We start from the raw sequence: 20,194 nt of genomic DNA, 5'->3' as shown, positions 1-20,194 counted from the left end.
TGGATGACTAATTAATCACGAAATGATGTTCAAAAAGAAAATCATAGAGAAAGAAAAAGTCAGGAAAACTATGGCTTTGAAATTAGAAAAGCTAACAGATGGCAAAAAGAAGTCTATTGCTTTGAATATAGATACAAGTGAGTCTTCAAATTTATCCAGTTATGAAGAAGAAATGGCTATGTTAGTAAGAAAATTCAGAAGAGCATTCAGAAAAGGTGGAAGCAAGTGCAAAAGATTTGTCAAAAAGTATGGACCAAAAGATGACTCTCAAAAAGATCCAAAAGAAATTATCTGCTATGAATGTAACAAGCCCGGTCACATCAGACCTAACTGTCCAAAAAACAAAAAGAAGAAGAAGGAAGATAAAGGAAAGAAGGCTATGGTAGCTGTATGTGATGCAATTGATGAGAGCTCAAGTGATGATTCAAACGAGAAGAATGAAGGTAATATTTGCTGTATGGCTCTTGAAAAAGAAACTGCTGAACCTTCAAAAGATGAAAAAATTCAGGTAATTGAATCTGAACCACCTAATATAGAAGAGTTAGAATTAGCTTTTGCTAAAGTCTATGATAAATATAAAACGTATAAAAGAAAATGTGCATCATTAAAACTTGAAAATGTATCCTTGCGATCTGAAAATATTTCTCTTAATATAGTTTTAAAAGAAAATGAATTTTATAAAACTCAAATGATTTTGTTTAAAGACTTAAAAAAGGAATTAGAAATTTCAAAGCAAAATTGTGAAAAACTTTCAGAAAAGAACAAAGTTCTTGAAAGAAAAACAGAGTCTTTAACTAAAGATCTTACAAAATTTACAAAAGGAAAACAATCTCTTGAGCTTCTATTTGGTTCACAAAGAATGTGTAACGACCCGAAAATCGGACCGCTACCGGCGCTAGGATCCGGGTCGACTTAAGGCCGCCGGGACCCGTAGCAAGCCAAACATACATCCTATAAACCTGTATAATCCCATACATGATCAACAACATGCATAAAAATTTAAAACTTTTCCTTAAAAACATCCAACTCAACCTGAACATACATGAACATAGTCCTGATCATAATCGTGATCCCTCTGTGGGATCTCATCAATGCCCCAACGGGCGATACAACATGAGATGAGTTGGCTTAAACATAAACATCAAATAACTAAGATCATGCATCAACAAGGGATTACAATACTCATAGGGTCAAGCACATCTATAACCTCAATACATAACATACTGTAATCTCTTACATTACATCATAGTACAATTGTCATGTCCACAATCTAACTATTACATAGGCATACTTCAAAACTCTGGCTAACCTCCTGGTCTACCCTGTACCTGCACATCTGGGGTGAGGGGAGAGGGGTGAGCTACAAAGCCCAGTGAGCAGAATAGTGAAAACATATATTTAAAATCTCATGCCATTATGTAATGCAACACATCACAATAAATCACATCTCGGATGGTATTGTCACCTATAGTCCTCTACATAGTCCAACTGTGCCGGGACGTAGAATGGGTACAACCGGTCTTTCTCTTAACATAACATATCATACAGTCCAACTGTGCCAGGGACGTAGAATGGGTACAACCTGGACTTCCTCTTACATCGTGCCAGGGACGTAGAATGGGTACAACCTGGACTTCCATACCATATCATGCCATAACATCATCATATCCTATGAGGACTAAAGGATCATCCAATAACCAATCCACATCATCATCATAAATGCAATGCAACATATTCGTGAATACTAATGCAAGCAACCTACTATATCTCATGGCATTCATGATGCATGGATCATGCACAAAATTCATATTTCATTTATTTTAAAACTTAAGGTTTATTCCACTCACCTCTGGCTAGCTCTGACAAACTCTGTAGCAGCTGGCTCACTGCTGGGGTCCTCGGTTCCTCGGGTCTGAACCTACACAGGTGGACTCCAATGAGGGACCAAACATACATAAACATAACTCTAACATACTCCCCAAAAACCCCCTAAAACATCATGAAAACATCACATAAAATCATGCAAGAAATGGCTGGACAGGGCACTTTCGGTGGCAGGTTCGGCGGCCGAAAGTCCCTCCAGAGCCGAAAGTCAGGCAGGTTCGGCGGCACCTTCGGCGGCCGAAACTCCCAGACAGAGGCGAAACTCATGCATGTTCGGCGGCACCTTCAGCGGCCGAAAGTCCCAGACAGAGACGAAAGTCTCTTTTCGGGGGTAACTTCGGCAGCCGAAAGGCCTGCCTCCCCAGCCATGTTCGGCGGCCGAAAGCTCCTTCGGCTGCCGAACCTGGTTTCTGCCAAAGGGCAGAAACTCGGCTCCCTTATGCATTTTTGCCTCCAAACTCACCAATCATGCATAAACTTGTTCTAAAACATGCATACATATCATACATTACACCTAGGCGTCTCAAACTAGCATATACCCCAACTACAACACTTCAAGCACACAAAAATCAACATACATTGTTCATCAAAACATCAAAACCCATAAACTCATCAACAAGCCTAAACATGCATCTCTACCCATAAAACAACTTAAAAGCTTTTTTAAAACACATAACAAGGGTGGATCCGAGCTTACCTCTTGAAGAAACGAGAGGAAAGGCGATCCTAGCTTGGAGATGGAGAGATTGAGCTCTTTGAACCTCCAAGTACCCAAAACTTGCTCTTTACTCACAAATCTTCAAAACAGAAGTTAAAACCCGTGAAAATCATGGAAGATCTAAGGAAAACACTCAAGATCGAGGGAGGGGTGGCGGAGACTCACCTTGGCCGACAACGGGGAAGAAAAAGCTCGCCCGTGCGGACCTAAGGGACCCTTTTATAGGTGGCTAGCCAGGCCACATTCGGGGGCCGAAAGTGCCTCCGCATGCAAGTCATGTTCGGCGGCCGAACCTGGACTGCCCTCACTCATGCTTTCGGGGGCCTAACGTGCCTCCAAAACGCATGCATGTTCGGCGGCCGAACTTGACTTTCGGCGGCCAAACCTGGGTTTTCCTCCAAAGACTTTTCATGCAAAAACTCATTTAATTTTTATACTTAAAACCATGAAATACCTTAAAACATTTTATGAAAACATGTTTCTACCCTACTAGAGGCTTCCGACATCCGAGATTCCACCGGACGGTAGGAATTCCGATACCGGAGTCTAGCCGGGTATTACATTCTCCCCCCCTTAAGAACATTCGTCCCCGAATGTACCTCAACTAGCACACATAGCATGGCATAAAACATAACATACATAGATAACACATAGCACACAAGGATACTAACCTCTAAAAGAGATGGGGATATTGTTGGAGCATGGACTCCCGTGTCTCCCAAGTGCATTCCTCCAAATTGTGGTGGTTCCACAGGACTTTCACCATCGGGATTTCCTTGTTTCTTAGCTTTCTGATCTGGGTGTCTATGATCCGTACTGGCTGCTCAACATAGGTGAGATCCTCTTGGATCTCTACATCAGGCTCACTAAGAACCTTGCCCGGATCTGACACAAATTTCCTCAACATAGAAACATGGAAAACCGAATGGATTCTTGCCATTGAAGCAGGTAAATCCAGCTTGTACGATACATTCCCAATCCTTTGCAGGACTTCAAAGGGTCCGATGTATCGTGGGGCCAGTTTACCTTTCTTCCCGAAGCGAACCACTCCCTTCATTGGAGACACCTTGAGCAATACCAGATCCCCCTCCTGAAACTCTAACTGTCTCCTGCGGACGTCTGCATAGCTCTTCTGCCTGCTAGTAGCAGTTTTGATCCTCTCTCTGATTATGGGTACCACCCTGCTGGTAATCTCTACTAACTCAGGCCCTGCCAAGGCCTTTTCTCCAACTTTCTCCCAGCAAACAGGTGATCTGCACTTCCTTCCGTACAAAGCTTCATATGGAGCCATCCCGATGCTAGCATGATGGCTGTTGTTGTAGGCAAACTCCACCAAAGGTAGATGCTGCCTCCAAGAACCGCCAAAGTCCAGCACACACATTCTAAGCATATCCTCGATAGTTTGGATGGTCCTTTCTGACTGTCCATCAGTCTGGGGGTGGAAGGCAGTACTGAAATCCAACCTAGTACCCATGGCGTTCTGCAGACTCCGCCAAAACCTGGAGGTAAACTGGGGCCCTCTATCCGACACTATCAAAACAGGAACCCCATGCAGTCTGACGATCTCATCCACATACACTTGCGCCAACTTGTCCACAGAATAGCCACTCCTGACAGGAATGAAGTGAGCAGACTTGGTGAGTCTGTCCACAATCACCCATATGGAGTCTAATCTGTTGGACGTCGCCGGTAACCCCACTACGAAGTCCATAGCTATATTCTCCCATTTCCATTCTGGAATGGGTAGTGGGTTAAGCATTCCAGCCGGCTTCTGATGTTCCAGCTTCACCCTCTGACACACTTCGCAGGCTGACACGAACTGTGCCACTTCTTTCTTCATAGCTGGCCACCAATAAACCTTCTTTAGATCTTGATACATCTTGGTGGCTCCGGGGTGAATGCTGTATCTTGCATTATGAGCCTCTCTCATAATGTCTCCTTTTAGCCCGATGTCATCTGGTACACATAGTCTACTCCCATAGCGGAGGATCCCCTTGCTGTCGAATCTGAACTCACTATCATTGCCTGACTGAACAGTCCTGGCAATCTTCACTAACTCCGGGTCCTCATGCTGTTTCTGAGCCACCTGCTCCAGAAACACGGGTGTCACTCTCATCTGGGCCACCAAGGCTCCTGTACCAGACAACTCCATCTGTAGACCTTCCTCAATGAGCTTGTAAAACTCCTTCACCACTGGCCTCCTCTCTGCCGATATGTGGGATAAACTGCCTAGTGACTTCCGGCTTAGGGCGTCTGCCACAACATTCGCCTTACCCGGATGATACTGAATCTTGCAATCGTAGTCACTCAGCAGCTCCACCCATCTCCTCTGTCTCAAATTCAGATCCTTCTGACTCAAGATGTACTGCAGGCTTTTATGATCTGTAAAGATCTCACATTTAACCCCATAGAGGTAGTGCCTCCACATCTTGAGTGCAAAGATTACTGCTGCCATCTCCAGGTCATATGTGGGGTAATTCAACTCGTGCTTCTTCAGCTGCCTAGAAGCATAAGCGATCACCCTCTCATTCTGCATCAGTACACAACCCAGTCCCACATGGGATGCATCACAAAAGACTGTAAAGTCCTCATCACTAGATGGCAGAGCTAAAACTGGTGCTGAAGTCAACCTCTTCTTAAGCTCTTCAAAACTCTCTTCGCACTGGTCGGTCCACAGAAACTTCTGATTCTTCCTGGTTAACCTGGTCAGAGGAGCTGCTATTTTTGAGAAGTCCTGAACGAACCTCCTGTAGTAACCTGCCAAACCCAAGAAACTTCTAATCTCTGTCACTGAAGTGGGTCTAGGCCAGTTAGCCACAGTTTCTGTCTTCTTGGGGTCTACCTCTATACCATTCTCTGACACTACATGCCCCAAGAACGAGATGCTCCTCAGCTAGAACTCACACTTAGAGAACTTGGCATACAAGCCATGTTCCCTCAAGGTCTGCAAGACCAACCGCAGATGATGGGCATGCTCCTCTGCATTCCTGGAATACACTAAGATATCATCTATGAAGACAATAACAAAGTGATCCAGGTATTGGCTAAACACTCTGTTCATGAGATCCATGAATGCTGCAGGGGCGTTGGTCAACCCGAACGGCATTACAAGGAACTCAAAATGCCCATATCTGGTCCTGAAAGCTGTCTTCGGCACATCTTCATCTCTTATCCTCAGCTGATGGTACCCCGATCTCAGATCTATTTTGGAGAAACAACCTGCTCCTGCTAACTGGTCAAATAGATCATCGATCCTTGGCAAAGGGTACCTATTCTTGGTAGTGACTTTGTTCAACTGTCTGTAGTCGATACAAAGCCGAAGGGATCCATCCTTCTTTCTGACAAACAAGACTGGTGCACCCCAAGGTGAGGTGCTCGGTCGGATGAAGCCCTTTTCTACCAACTCTTGCAACTGTTCCTTCAATTCTTTCAACTCGGCTGGAGCCATCCTGTAGGGAGGGATAGAGATCGGTCTAGTTCCAGGCACCAACTCTATCTCGAACTCTATCTCCCTAGCAGGTGGTAAACCTGGAAGCTCATCTAGAAAAACATCCTGAAACTCTCTGACAACTGGCACCGAGGCCGGCTCCCTGACCTGACTGTCTAGCTCTCTCACATGAGCTAAGTACCCCTGACATCCCTTCCTAAGCAACCTACGAGCCTGAAGGGCTGATATCAGACCTCTAGGTGTGCCCCTCTTGTCTCCTCTGAAGACGACCTCTGACCCGTTCTGATCTCTGAACCTGACTACCTTGTCCCTGCAGTCCAAGGTAGCACCATGAGTAGATAGCCAATCCATCCCTAGAATGACGTCAAAGTCTGTCAAATCTAGAACCACAAGGTCGGCGGAGAGGCATCTTCCCTCAATAAAAACTGGACTGTACTGGCAGACTGACACTGCCACTGACGGGTCACACTTGGGTCCACTGACCCATAGGGGACACTCTAACCCAGAGACTATCAGACCCAACCTCTCAACGGCTCTCGGAGCAATAAAAGAATGAGATGCACCCAGGTCCATTAATGCATACACATCAGAACACCCAATGATGAGATTACCTGACACCACGGTGTTGGACGTGTTAGCCTCCTGCTGAGTCATGGTGAAGATCCTGGCTGGAGCTGATGGACCTTCACCTCGGGAACCAGAAGAAGAGGCTGCTCCTCTCCCTCTACCTCTGCCACTGCCCTGAGTTGTGGCTGGAACTGCTGGCTGTGCCACACTACCAGAAGCTGTCTGCTGGGGCTGGCCCAAAAAAGGCGTTCTAGGACAATCCCGAGCCATGTGTCCCTCCTGTCCACATCTGAAACATGTGTTAGTCCCAGCTCGACACACTCCCCTGTGCGGTCTTCCACATCTCTGGCATTCTGTACCATCTGAGCCTGAGCTCGAGCCACCGCCAAATCCCAGACCGGATTTCAACTTGCTCCAAAACTTATTCTTCTTCGGCTTCCTGGTGGTGTTATCCCACCTCTTCTTACCTGAGCTCTGAGAAGAGAACCCTGGTCCTCCTCTGCCTGGGGTCTTAACCCCTGAAGGCTGGGTCGCTGACTGCCTCACTGACCCCTCAACTATAGCACTCGCTTCCATTCTTCGAGCCATATCCACCACAGTGTGGAAACTTTCTCTCTCAGCTGACTGAACCAACGAGGAGTACCTGGAATGCAGCTTCATAACATATTTCTTGGCTTTCTTCGTATCTGTATCTAGAGCTTGCCCTGAAAAAGGCAATAGCTCCAAGAATTTATCCGTGAACTCCTCTACACCCATGTGCTCTGACTGCCTCAGTTGCTCAAACTCAATCATCTTCAGTTCTCTAGAACTGTCTGGAAAAGCCCATCCAGCGAACTCATTCGCAAATTCTTCCCATGTCATACCGTCTAGTCTCGGGTCCACATAACACTTGAACCATTCCCGTGCCTTCTTGCACTTTAAGGTGAACCCTGCCATCTGAATGGCCCTGCTGTCACTTGCCCCTAGCTCATCAGTTATTGTCTTCACCACTCTCAGATACTCAAAGGGGTCATCCCCTGACTTGTATTTGGGAGCATCTAGCTTGAGGTAATCTGTCATCTTTACCTTGCTCCCATCAGCTGAGCTAGGTCTAGAAGGTTGAGTAACTGGGGCTGTTGGTTCTGTAGGTGGTGGAGGTGCAGCATTCCCCGAGGTGGGGTTTGCCGGGTTTGGATAGAAGGGTGAGGGTGGATAAGCTGGGTACTGTGTATAAGGTGGATAGAAAGGTGGATAAGGCATGTAGGTAGGGTAGGGGTTAAAGCTGGAGTAATCCGATGTACCTCCCATCGGATACCCTGAACCCTGTGGGAAGGGTGGATAATGGGGTGGAAAACCATACCCCGAGGCCTGAACGCCTCCCTGAGACTCCCCTGTCCCTTCTCCCTCCATGCTCACATCCAGGTTCCCATCCCTCCTCTGATCCTCTTCCATAACCTCCCTCACATCTGAAGAACTTCCTCCTCTATCAGTCCCCCTTCTGCTAGCATCAAAAGACCTTCTAGGGTCCCTTGACACTCTCTCTCTGTTGGCTCTACAAGACATTGCCCTAGGCAATGTGGGAGGACGGGCACTCGTGCCCTCATCCTCAGGTGGCACTCCAGTCAATCTTGCCGATCGACGAGTTCCCCTCATCCTGTTTTCTGAAAAACAGTACACATCAAGCAAGCATTAGCATCATATGGTTCATGTGGGCACACATGAACCCTCATCACATACATCACATAGCATAGCATATCGTAACCTCAATGCACATGTATAGAATCATGGCATTTCACATCATCATACAAGACAGGACTCCACATCCTATCCTAGTGGACATGACCTTCCTATTGTGCTTGACCTTCTAGAACATCTATGAGCCCGACACTCTAGGTCCGATCCTATGAACCTAGGGCTCTGATACCATTCTGTAACGACCCGAAAATCGGACCGCTACCGGCGCTAGGATCCGGGTCGACTTAAGGCCGCCGGGACCCGTAGCAAGCCAAACATACATCCTGTAAACCTGTATAATCCCATACATGATCAACAACATGCATAAAAATTTAAAACTTTTCCTTAAAAACATCCAACTCAACCTGAACATACATGAACATAGTCCTGATCATAATCGTGATCCCTCTGTGGGATCTCATCAATGCCCCAACGGGCGATACAACATGAGATGAGTTGGCTTAAACATAAACATCAAATAACTAAGATCATGCATCAACAAGGGATTACAATACTCATAGGGTCAAGTACATCTATAACCTCAATACATAACATACTGTAATCTCTTACATTACATCATAGTACAATTGTCATGTCCACAATCTAACTATTACATAGGCATACTTCAAAACTCTGGCTAACCTCCTGGTCTACCCTGTACCTGCACATCTGGGGTGAGGGGAGAGGGGTGAGCTACAAAGCCCAGTGAGCAGAATAGTGAAAACATATATTTAAAATCTCATGCCATTATGTAATGCAACACATCACAACAAATCACATCTCGGATGGTATTGTCACCTATAGTCCTCTACATAGTCCAACTGTGCCGGGACGTAGAATGGGTACAACCGGTCTTTCTCTTAACATAACATATCATACAGTCCAACTGTGCTAGGGACGTAGAATGGGTACAACCTGGACTTCCTCTTACATCGTGCCAGGGACGTAGAATGGGTACAACCTGGACTTCCATACCATATCATGCCATAACATCATCATATCCTATGAGGACTAAAGGATCATCCAATAACCAATCCACATCATCATCATAAATGCAATGCAACATATTCGTGAATACTAATGCAAGCAACCTACTATATCTCATGGCATTCATGATGCATGGATCATGCTCAAAATTCATATTTCATTTATTTTAAAACTTAAGGTTTATTCCACTCACCTCTGGCTAGCTCTGACAAACTCTGTAGCAGCTGGCTCACTGCTGGGGTCCTCGGTTCCTCGGGTCCGAACCTACACAGGTGGACTCCAATGAGGGACCAAACATACATAAACATAACTCTAACATACTCCCCAAAAACCCCCTAAAACATCATGAAAACATCACATAAAATCATGCAAGAAATGGCTGGACAGGGCACTTTCGGCGGCAGGTTCGGCGGCCGAAAGTCCCTCCAGAGCCGAAAGTCAGGCAGGTTCGGCGGCACCTTCGGCGGCCGAAACTCCCAGACAGAGGCAAAACTCATGCATGTTCGGCGGCACCTTCAGCGGCCGAAAGTCCCAGACAGAGACGAAAGTCTCTTTTCGGGGGCAACTTCGACAGCCGAAAGGCCTGCCTCCCCAGCCATGTTCGGCGGCCGAAAGCTCCTTCGGCTGCCGAACCTGGTTTCTGCCAAAGGGCAGAAACTCGGCTCCCTTATGCATTTTTGCCTCCAAACTCACCAATCATGCATAAACTTGTTCTAAAACATGCATACATATCATACATTACACCTAGGGGTCTCAAACTAGCATATACCCCAACTACAACACTTCAAGCACACAAAAATCAACATACATTGTTCATCAAAACATCAAAACCCATAAACTCATCAACAAGCCTAAACATGCATCTCTACCCATAAAACAACTTAAAAGCTTGTTTAAAACACATAACAAGGGTGGATCCGAGCTTACCTCTTGAAGAAACGAGAGGAAAGGCGATCCTAGCTTGGAGATGGAGAGATTGAGCTCTTTGAACCTCCAAGTACCCAAAACTTGCTCTTTACTCACAAATCTTCAAAACAGAAGTTAAAACCCGTGAAAATCATGGAAGATCTAAGGAAAACACTCAAGATCGAGGGAGGGGTGGCAGAGACTCACCTTGGCCGACAACGGGGAAGAAAAAGCTCGCCCGTGCGGACCTAAGGGACCCTTTTATAGGTGGCTGGCCAGGCCACGTTCGGGGGCCGAAAGTGCCTCCGCATGCAAGTCATGTTCGGCGGCCGAACTTGAGGTTCGGCGGCCGAACCTGGACTGCCCTCACTCATGCTTTCGGGGGCCTAACGTGCCTCCAAAACGCATGCATGTTCGGCGGCCGAACTTGACTTTCGGCGGCCGAACCTGGGTTTTCCTCCAAAGACTTTTCATGCAAAAACTCATTTAATTTTTATACTTAAAACCATGAAATACCTTAAAACATTTTATGAAAACATGTTTCTACCCTACTAGAGGCTTCCGACATCCGAGATTCCACCGGACGGTAGGAATTCCGATACCGGAGTCTAGCCGGGTATTACAGAATGTCTGGAGAAAAATCAGGAATTGGATATAATGGTTTTGCAAATTAGAATTATAAATATAGAAACGATTTTGTAAAAGCATCATCATCATCTTTTCCTAGTACTACATGCTTTTATTGCAATAAGAAAGGTTATATGGTTCATTCATGTCATATAAGAAAAGAAAACACAAAAGTCAAGAACATTTGGATATCAAAAGGTACAGCCCCTGTTTTACTAACATAAAGAGGATCTAAAAATTTGGGTACCTAAATTAGATAACTGAGGAAACAAATAAGTGGCATATTGACAGTGAGTGTTCACATAACATGATTGGAGACAAGACTCTATTCAGTAAGCTGTTCATGAAATCAGAAGGGTTTGTAAGATTTGGAGATAAAGGAAGAGCACAGATTATCGAAAATGGAACAATTGGATTAAAACCATGTATCGAAAATGCGGCACTTATTCAAAGTCTGAAATATAACTTGTTGAGTGTAAGTCAACTTTGTGACAAAGGTTTCAAGATAACATTTCTATCCACATATTCTGAAAATTCTTGATATGAATGATAATACACTGTTTATAGCATCTCGAATTGATAATTTCTATCTGCTTGATCTGGAGTGTTTCAAAGATAGTAAAGAAAAATGCTTTACTAGTTTTGATGACAATAGTTGGCTATGGCATAGAAAGCTAGGATATGCAAGCGTGCATCTAATTTCAAAACTTTCAAAAAGGAATCTTGTCGGAGGTTTACTAAAATTAAACTTTGAAAAAGATCATCCATGTAAAGCATGCTCAATGGGAAAATAAACAAGAGTCTATTTTAAACCGAAAAATGAAGTTTCAACAATAAGACCATTAGAGCTATTGCATCTCGATCTGTTTGGACCAATGACACCCACAAGCCTTGGAGGAAAATCATATGCTTTTGTTATTGTTGATAATTATTCAACATTTTCTTGAATTTTCTTTTTAGCTCATAAAGATGAAACTTTCAATGTGTTTGAAACTTTTTACAAACGTGTTCAAAATGAAAAAGGGTACTACATTACATTTTTTAGAAGTGATCATGGAAAAAATTTAAAAGTTACATATTCAATAGCTTTTGTTCAAATCATGGCATATTTCATTATTTTTCTACACCAAGAACTCCATAATAAAATGGAGTAGTTGAACAGAAAAATAGAACCTTGCAAAAAATGGCTAGAGCTATATTAAATGAAAATTACCTTCCAAAATATTTTTGGGCTGAATCTGTCAATACATCATGTTTTATTGTAAATAGAGTCACTATAGAGTTTTTTTAAAGAAAATACCTTATGAATTATGGAAAGGCAAGAAACCAAACATCTTATATTTTCATCTTATATTTACATATAAAGTTTTCTCTAATGTATAAACCCAAAAGGACTTGAGCAAGTCAACAAGACTTACCATAGATCGAACCAAATCTATTAGAATTTTATTTCTCTTTTTAGATAAACTATTATACTATAGTGTACATGGAGGAGTCCACTGAGATAATACTCCATTATTCTTCAAATAACCTTGAAAATCTTGACTTAATATTCTCTATCTCAATTTTATCTTAGTATTTTAATACTCTTCCTAAGTTATTTTTGAAAGGTTCCTATGACCTTGCGTGGAAGAAAAAATAAATTTAGATAAAATTATAGAATTTTAACCATTTTCTTAATATCCATAATTTTATACTTAATACTCTAAATTTATTTATTCAATTCAAATATCAACAAAAAGCAATTATCATACAATATTTATGTATAAGAATTTTAGCCCATTAGCCAATATGGAAAAAAAAAAAAAGAGATTAACTATTTCAAAGTAAATTTAAGATCTTACCCCTTATAGTATAGTTCTAATCTTCACATGGTAGAATTTAAGCCTTCAAATTTAGACCCTCTGATCCGTCCATATGAACCGATCAAGGCATGTTTCACTATTCAAAATCAAAATTCATAGTCTCCAAATTTCTTTTAAATGCTAAAAGTAGGAGACTTGGATTTTTTTTCATAGGTTTGGTGGAATGACTTAACATTTAATTTTTACAACAATAGAGATAAAATAATTTTCTCTTATTTCATTAAGAAAAAGAAGTGGAAGATCAAGAGGAAGAGAGGAGAAACTCTCAATAATTAGTGGAGGGAAAAAAAAATGAGGCCACGCCTCTTTGCTTTCCTTTACCTCTCTCCCTTTTTATAGACTTGGGTGGTTGTGTAGTTGTTAGGAATTTAAATTTCTAACCTCTAAATTCTCTCCAAATAACTTCTAAACACCGTGTAACATTATTATAGATTAATGTGAATTTTTCATATTTCATAAACATATATTAATTACTTATTTTAATTAATTAAATTAATATTTATTAATTTAATTAAGAAATTAATCACTTTATCATAATTAACTAAATTAATCTTCATTAATTTAATTAATTAATCTCATAATTATAATTAATTAAAGGAAAAAGTACATTTAGTTACATGTACTTTCGTGCTTTTACACTTTAAAGACTAAAGTAATTTTCGTTGCATTTCAGGATTTGAACTTTTGCACTGTTAGCAATTTGAGTATCTAGTGGCTGACGACATCACATTGAATATCAACATCATCGCCACATCATCAACCTTCCCTTTTATGATTTAAGTGCAAAAGCTTAAAAGTACATGTCCTTGAATTGCAAATAAAATAAAGTTCCAACCCTTAATAGTAAAAAATGTGAAACTTTCAAACTTCATGAAAGAAAAAAAAAAAAGAAAAGAAGGGAGAGAAGAGAGAGGGAGAGAAGAGATAGAGAGAGACATAGTGAGATAAAGAGGGAGAAAGAGACAATGGCAAGAGAGAAACTCTCTCTCACTTTATCTCTCTCTCTCTTCTTGTACCTCTCATCTTATTCTATTTTTCTGTCAAAATTTCTCATTTACTTATATGAATAAATTTTAGGAGAAGAAAGTTGAATAGAAATACTGTAAGAGTAGCGAGAGAAAAACTAGATAGAGAAGCAAAGTGAGATAGAGAGCTACAAGAGAGGAGAGAGAGAGAAAAAAAAGTCAAAGAGAGAGAATCTCTTACCTTTGTCTCCTTCTCCCTCTCTCTCTCTCCCCTCTCTTTTTTTTTTAATTTTTTTCATACATTTTGAAAGTTACATATTTTTATCATTAAGGGTTGATATTTTGTTTTATTTGTAATTCAATGACTTGTACTTTTAAACTTTTGCACTTAGGTCATTAAAGAGAAAGGTTGATGACGTCAGCATGCCATGTTAAATATGGCGATGATGTTAGCATGCTATGTCAGACGTGACGATGATGTCAGCTTGTCACATCAACATATTTAATGCTATCAGCCACTGAATCTTCAAATTGCTAACAGTGCGAAAGTTTAAATCTTGAAATGCAAAGAAAGTTACTTTAGTCCCCAAAGTGTAAAAGTGCGAAAGTACAGGTATGTAAAGTGTACTTTTCCCTTAGTTAAATTAATTTACATTAATTTAATTAATCAAATCCATTACTTACTATTAATGAATTATTAGATTTGACCAACATTCGACTTTGGATCCAATATGAGATTTTACTATTAAGTAATTTAAGTTCATATGGAATGAGAGTTTAGCCCATATATTAGTTCTATGATCTTAATAATAAATTCTACGTGTGTAAGACACACGTATATAATTAAATCTAAAATAATGAAATTAATCATATTAATATAATTAATTATTCTCTTATCAATTAGCCATATTAATTGAACTAGACCGACATTTGATCTTAGATCCATTACGAGAATAAAATTTGATATCTCAATACCATTAAAAAATATTTAAGTCCAATATCACATTCAATCAAGCCCATATATGGCCCAATAAAACATTTTAATCTTCTTTTAAAACCATTTCTTACATGACTTTAATTTATCGTATGAATTTATTTTTTTCTTTAAAATTCATATCTTACATGGATAAAATTTATCATATAAATTTATTTTTATTATTTAAGATCCTTTTCTTACATGGATTAATTAACTTCATCTTAGGAATTCATTTTCTTCTTTAAGATCCATATCATATGTGGATAGAATTCATCATATAAATTTGTTCTCTATCCATTTCAAAAATAAAAAAATAAATTTGTTCTCTATTAATTTAATTTTATCTCATTATTGTTAAATTTAGTTCAAGTTAAACTAGAGATTTGCGATTTACATTATTAATTAAATAAATTTATTTAATTAATAAACTAAATTGATTAATCTTATCAAGATTGGTCTTTATTTGTATGACTTCCCATATTCATAGTTAATTGATAATAAAAATGAAAATAACCTTTCCATATATCTTGAATGACATTCCATACATATTCTCGACTCTATAAACCATGGTTAGCCACAACTACTCAACTAATGATTAATATAGTCTTCCATTCAATCAGAACTATGATAATAAATTATTATGTATTAGAATCTTTTTATTTCAGAATGCCTATCTAAGCTATGGTTATGGTAAATATCAAACTCCATACAATCTCGCTTAATTCCGATTATTAATTAATACTTACATTAGAAAATTCATTTTCTAACTAAGTCAAGATACCTTGACCAGTGATTTATTATTAAGAATAATTAATACGGTCATAATTTTCTATCCATTTATTCAGGATAATGAATCCCATATTGACCGACTCTTTACCCCATGTATAACTAATTAGAGCCAAAACTTGGCATATATCCGTACATAGTATAAGTATATATAAGTTGTATTAAACTTTAACCACATGCATATGATACAAGAGTCATCTTAGATCTAAGGAATATAGTCACTATTATGACCTAGATAATGAACATTGATAAGAGTAAACCCCATATGTTCTTCATCCAAGTACCACTAGTTTGGTCCACTTATCACAATAAGAGCTCACATATCTGCCTAGACATCACATGTTTATGGCATGAGATTCACTCTATTATCATCAATATCATTATACTAATCAGTAGAGACAAATAATAGTGAAAGTCTACTATGGATGAATCATTGCTAGTGTGGCATCCTACGACTGAATATTTTATAGCATTTTATATAAGTACGTTCTGTCATCATATTCTCAACTTCTCGAGAATGGAACAACTATAAAAAACTAATAGACAATAGATTATATTTAATTATTTAAATGATCTTTAATTAATTAAATTATCTATTATTTGTAATTAGGGATGTAAGATTATGTCAAATCAATACTGTAGTCCATAACGTTGAATTTTCAACAATTTTCTACTTCATTTTTGAATTCTTTGAACTTTTCAAGGTTTCAGATTTTACTTCATCAAGTATATGTATCCAAATCGTGAATAATTATCAATAAAGGTAATGAAGTATAAGTATCCTCCCTTTGCATATGATGTCATTGGATCATATACATTTGTGTGTGTTAGTTCCAATGTTTCATTGGCACATGTCCCTTTACCATTAAAGGGCATTTTTTTTTCCATTTTGTCTTAGTTTTTACACCAAGTGTTCTTAGGTCAGAATATTTCCAGCAATTACGGACTAACAAATATCCCAACTAACAATCAATTAACTTTGCAATCAAGAATCAAGTGGCCAATTTGATCAAAACAACAAAGCAATCTTAGAATTAAGCACACAATTGCATGAATATTGAACTAATCAAAAGCAAACACTTTATGTTCAGATCTCACAATCCTTTAAACAACCTTAGTTTCAACCAAACTTCAACTAGAATTAAGGGTTTCAGCCACTCATGGCTGAACCAAAACAGAAAATAAAAGAAGAGAAAGTAAGAAGATGAAGAACCAAAGTGGGGAGGAGGAAAGATGGGGCTGCCGAATCCTTCAAGGAGTGGTGTGGATCAAATCTGTCTCTTCATGTCTTCTTGAAGCCTTTAAATAGGTCTTGGGAGGCTGCCTAGGGTTTCTTGGATGTCCATGCATCTTTTGGAGGCTGCCCAAAGTGCCCTTGTGTCTTCTATGTGCATGTGAAGAGTTGTAAGGGCTTTTTGGTCTTTTAATTGTTGTCCAAGTGTGTCCAAGAAGCCTTCTTCACATTATTCATGCACTAAAGAGGAAGGTGGAGCCTTGATTTGAATTTTGAATGTGCATGGCATAAAGTGGAAAACATGTGATCTTCAAGATTTGGCTTATTGAACAAGGAGGAGGCTGTTCGGGGGCACTTTCGGCCCCCTAAGGTAAGTTTCGGAGGCTGGACTTTCGGCTCTAGACGGAAGGTTCGGCGGCCGAAGGTGCTTCTGAAGGTGGTGGAGTTTCGGATCTGGAGGGGACTTTCAGCTTCCGAAAGTGCTTCCGAAAGTGGGTGACTTTCGGCTTCCAAAGGTGCTTCCGAAGGTGGTGGAGTTTCGGCTTCCGAACTTCACTTTTGGCTTCCGAAAGTGGCTTTTCTGTTTTTGGCACTTTTTGGCATTTTTAAGAGCATTTTCTCCGGATTGTTTCTTTACACCTAATACCTGTAAAACATGATTAAAACCACAAAATTAGGTAGAATAGGTGCAAATAAACATCAACAAGATCATAATAATATGGGCTAAAATATGCTCTATCAGAGGTACTCAAACGGATCATCACCTGCCTTGAACTTGGGAGCATCTAGCTTCAGGTAATCTGTCATCTTTACCTTGCTCCCCACAGATGAGCTAGGTTTAGGTGTTTGGATATCCGGGACTATAGGTTCTGCTGGTGGAGGAGGAGGTGCAGCATTCCCTGGGTTAGGGTTTGTTGGATTTGGATAGAAGGGTGAGGGTGGATACATGGGGTACAATGGATAAGGTGGGTAAAAGGGAGGATAGGGCATGAAGGAGGGATATGGGTTAAACCTAGAGTAATCCGATGTACCCCCCATCGGATACCGTGGGCCCTGTGGAAAGGGTTGGTACTGGGGTGGGTGAGCATAACCCGAGGCCTGAGCACTTCCTTGTGATTCCCCCATACCCTCTTCTGACATACTCATGCCTAGACTACCATCTCTTCTCTATTCATCCTCCTCTGATCCCCTCACATTAGCTGACATTCCACCCTGAACTGTTCCCCTCCTGCTTACATCAAAAGACCTTCTAGGGTCCCTTGACGTTCCCTCTCTACTTGATCTACATGACATTGCCCTTGGCAAAGCAGGGGGACGGGCATCCATGCCCTCATTCTCTGGTGGGACTCCAGTTAATCTTGCAGATCGACGAGTGCCTCGCATTCTGTTTTCTGAAAAACAACACATACACATAAACATCAGCATCATATGGTTCATGTGGAAACACATGAACCCACATCATACATAGCATATCATTAATGCACATGCATATAGTCATGGCATTTCACATCATCCTCAAGACAGGACTCTATATCCTATCCTAGTGGACATGATTTTTCCTATTGTGCTTGCCCTTCTATGAAACATATGAGCCCAACACACTATAGGCCCGACCATATGAACCTAGGGCTCTGATACCACTCTGTAACGACCCGGAACCGGACCGCTATCGGCGTTAGGATCCAGATCGACTTAAGGTCATCGGGACCCGTAGCAAGCCTAACATACATCCTGTCATACCTGATAAATCCCATACATGATCATACATTTGCATAAAAACTTTAAACTTTTTCATATACCAAGCTTGACCTGTACATGGACCATAACTATAAACATAAAACCCCACACTAGAGCCCTCATCAAATGCTCTAGTGGGGCAACATATCATATGTCAAGCCTGGATCAACATAACTCATCATTAGAACATTTCATATAGATCATGTACGAAATGGGATTACTATGCATTAGGGCCAAGCACAATACTAATCCTCAATACATTACTGTACAGTACCTTACATTACATACATTTTACATTCATGTCCACTACTAGACTATTACATAACAAGCCTTTACCCTTGACGACTTCCCGGTCTATCCTGAACCTGCAAACCTGGGGTTAGGGGAAATGGGTGAGCTACTAAAGCCCAGTGAGCAGAACAATAAAAACAATTTATAAAGATATGCCATCATGAAATGCATCACAACACAAGTAAATCACCTTAAGATGGTATTGTCACCAATAGCCCTCTACATATCCAATAAATGCCTGGCCCTCGACGGAACTCCTCAGGACTTCCTCTTAAACATAACATAACATGTCCAACTGTGCCAGGGGCGTAGAATGGGCCTCGACCTGGACTTTCTCTTACTCTGTGCTAGGGGCATAGAATGGGCCTCGACCTGGACTTCCGTACCATATCATATCATATCATATCGAGGACTAATGGATCATCTAATAACCATCCACATCAATAATAATTAATGCAATGCATCATATTCGTGGATTCTAATGCAATAACCTATAACATGGCAATCGTGATGCATGAACATGCTTAAAATTTTTAGTTACTTGAAATAAAATAGAGTTGTGTTCTACTCACCTCTGACTGATGCTGGACTGACTCTGAAATAACTAACACTGCTGGCCTCCTCGGTTCCTCGGTTCCGATCCTACAAAGGTGGACTCAAATGAGGGACCAAACAAACTCTAACGTGACTCTAAACATTTCCCCAAAAATCTCCTAAAACATCATAAACATGCATGGAAAAATGGGTAAAGGAAGGCTGGGCAGGAAACTTTCGGTTGCAAGTTCGGCTGAAGGTCCCTCCAGATCCGAAAGTCAGGCACTTTCGGGGGCAAGGTTCGGCGGCCGAAACTCCCCTCCAGAGCCGAAAGTCCAAACTTTCGGGGGCGAGTTTAGACGGCCTAAAGCTGCCTCCACAGGTAGGTTCGGCGGCCGAAACTGGCTTCTATGCTGATATGGTAAATTCTAATTTAATTTTAAAAAATTTAGAATTTAATTTTATGGTTTCAAATTAAAATAATGAGATCAGTAATATATATATATATGAAAGTTGAGATTCTAGAGTTGAATGCTCAAAACTTCATCAAGTGGTCGAAACGTATATGAGGTTATACTATGCATTAGATTTCGCAGTTAAGGGTGCATGATGGTATGATGATTTATTTGTAGACTTAAAATGATCAATGTGATTGATCATGCATGGATTTTATTTTTTAGAAATAGGGCCTATATGTCCTGCCTTTCTCTATCTCCCTCTGTTGTATTTCTCTTCTCATCTCACTACCATAAATGCAACTCGAGGTCTCTTTGGAAGAATTATATAATAAGATTATATAGAATTAGATTAGGATTGAATGAGTTGGAGATGGGGACTTAGAGGAAGCAAATCCATAGAAAACCAGAGAAGAAAAATTAGATAGGACTTAATTATATTTCTTTGGATTGTTAAATCGTGCATTCCACCTAAGTAAGACTAATTAGTTTTCTTCATGG

General features: G+C 40.5%; 1 protein-coding gene across 1 annotated transcript; it reads left to right on the top strand.

Annotated features, from left to right (window-relative positions):
• The first annotated feature begins 70 nt into the window (after positions 1-70).
• Positions 71-11,391, top strand: LOC110608132 (zinc finger CCHC-type and RNA-binding motif-containing protein 1-like). The gene is made up of 2 exons (XM_043955038.1): positions 71-508; positions 11,107-11,391. Exons 1-2 carry the CDS (start codon positions 71-73, stop codon positions 11,389-11,391), a joined length of 723 nt encoding a protein of 240 aa, XP_043810973.1.
• The last annotated feature ends 8,803 nt before the right edge of the window (positions 11,392-20,194 follow it).

The sequence above is a fragment of the Manihot esculenta genome, chromosome 3 (assembly GCF_001659605.2).
Source record: "Manihot esculenta cultivar AM560-2 chromosome 3, M.esculenta_v8, whole genome shotgun sequence".
Lineage (NCBI taxonomy): Eukaryota > Viridiplantae > Streptophyta > Magnoliopsida > Malpighiales > Euphorbiaceae > Manihot > Manihot esculenta.
This window is presented reverse-complemented; position numbering and strand designations above follow the sequence as displayed.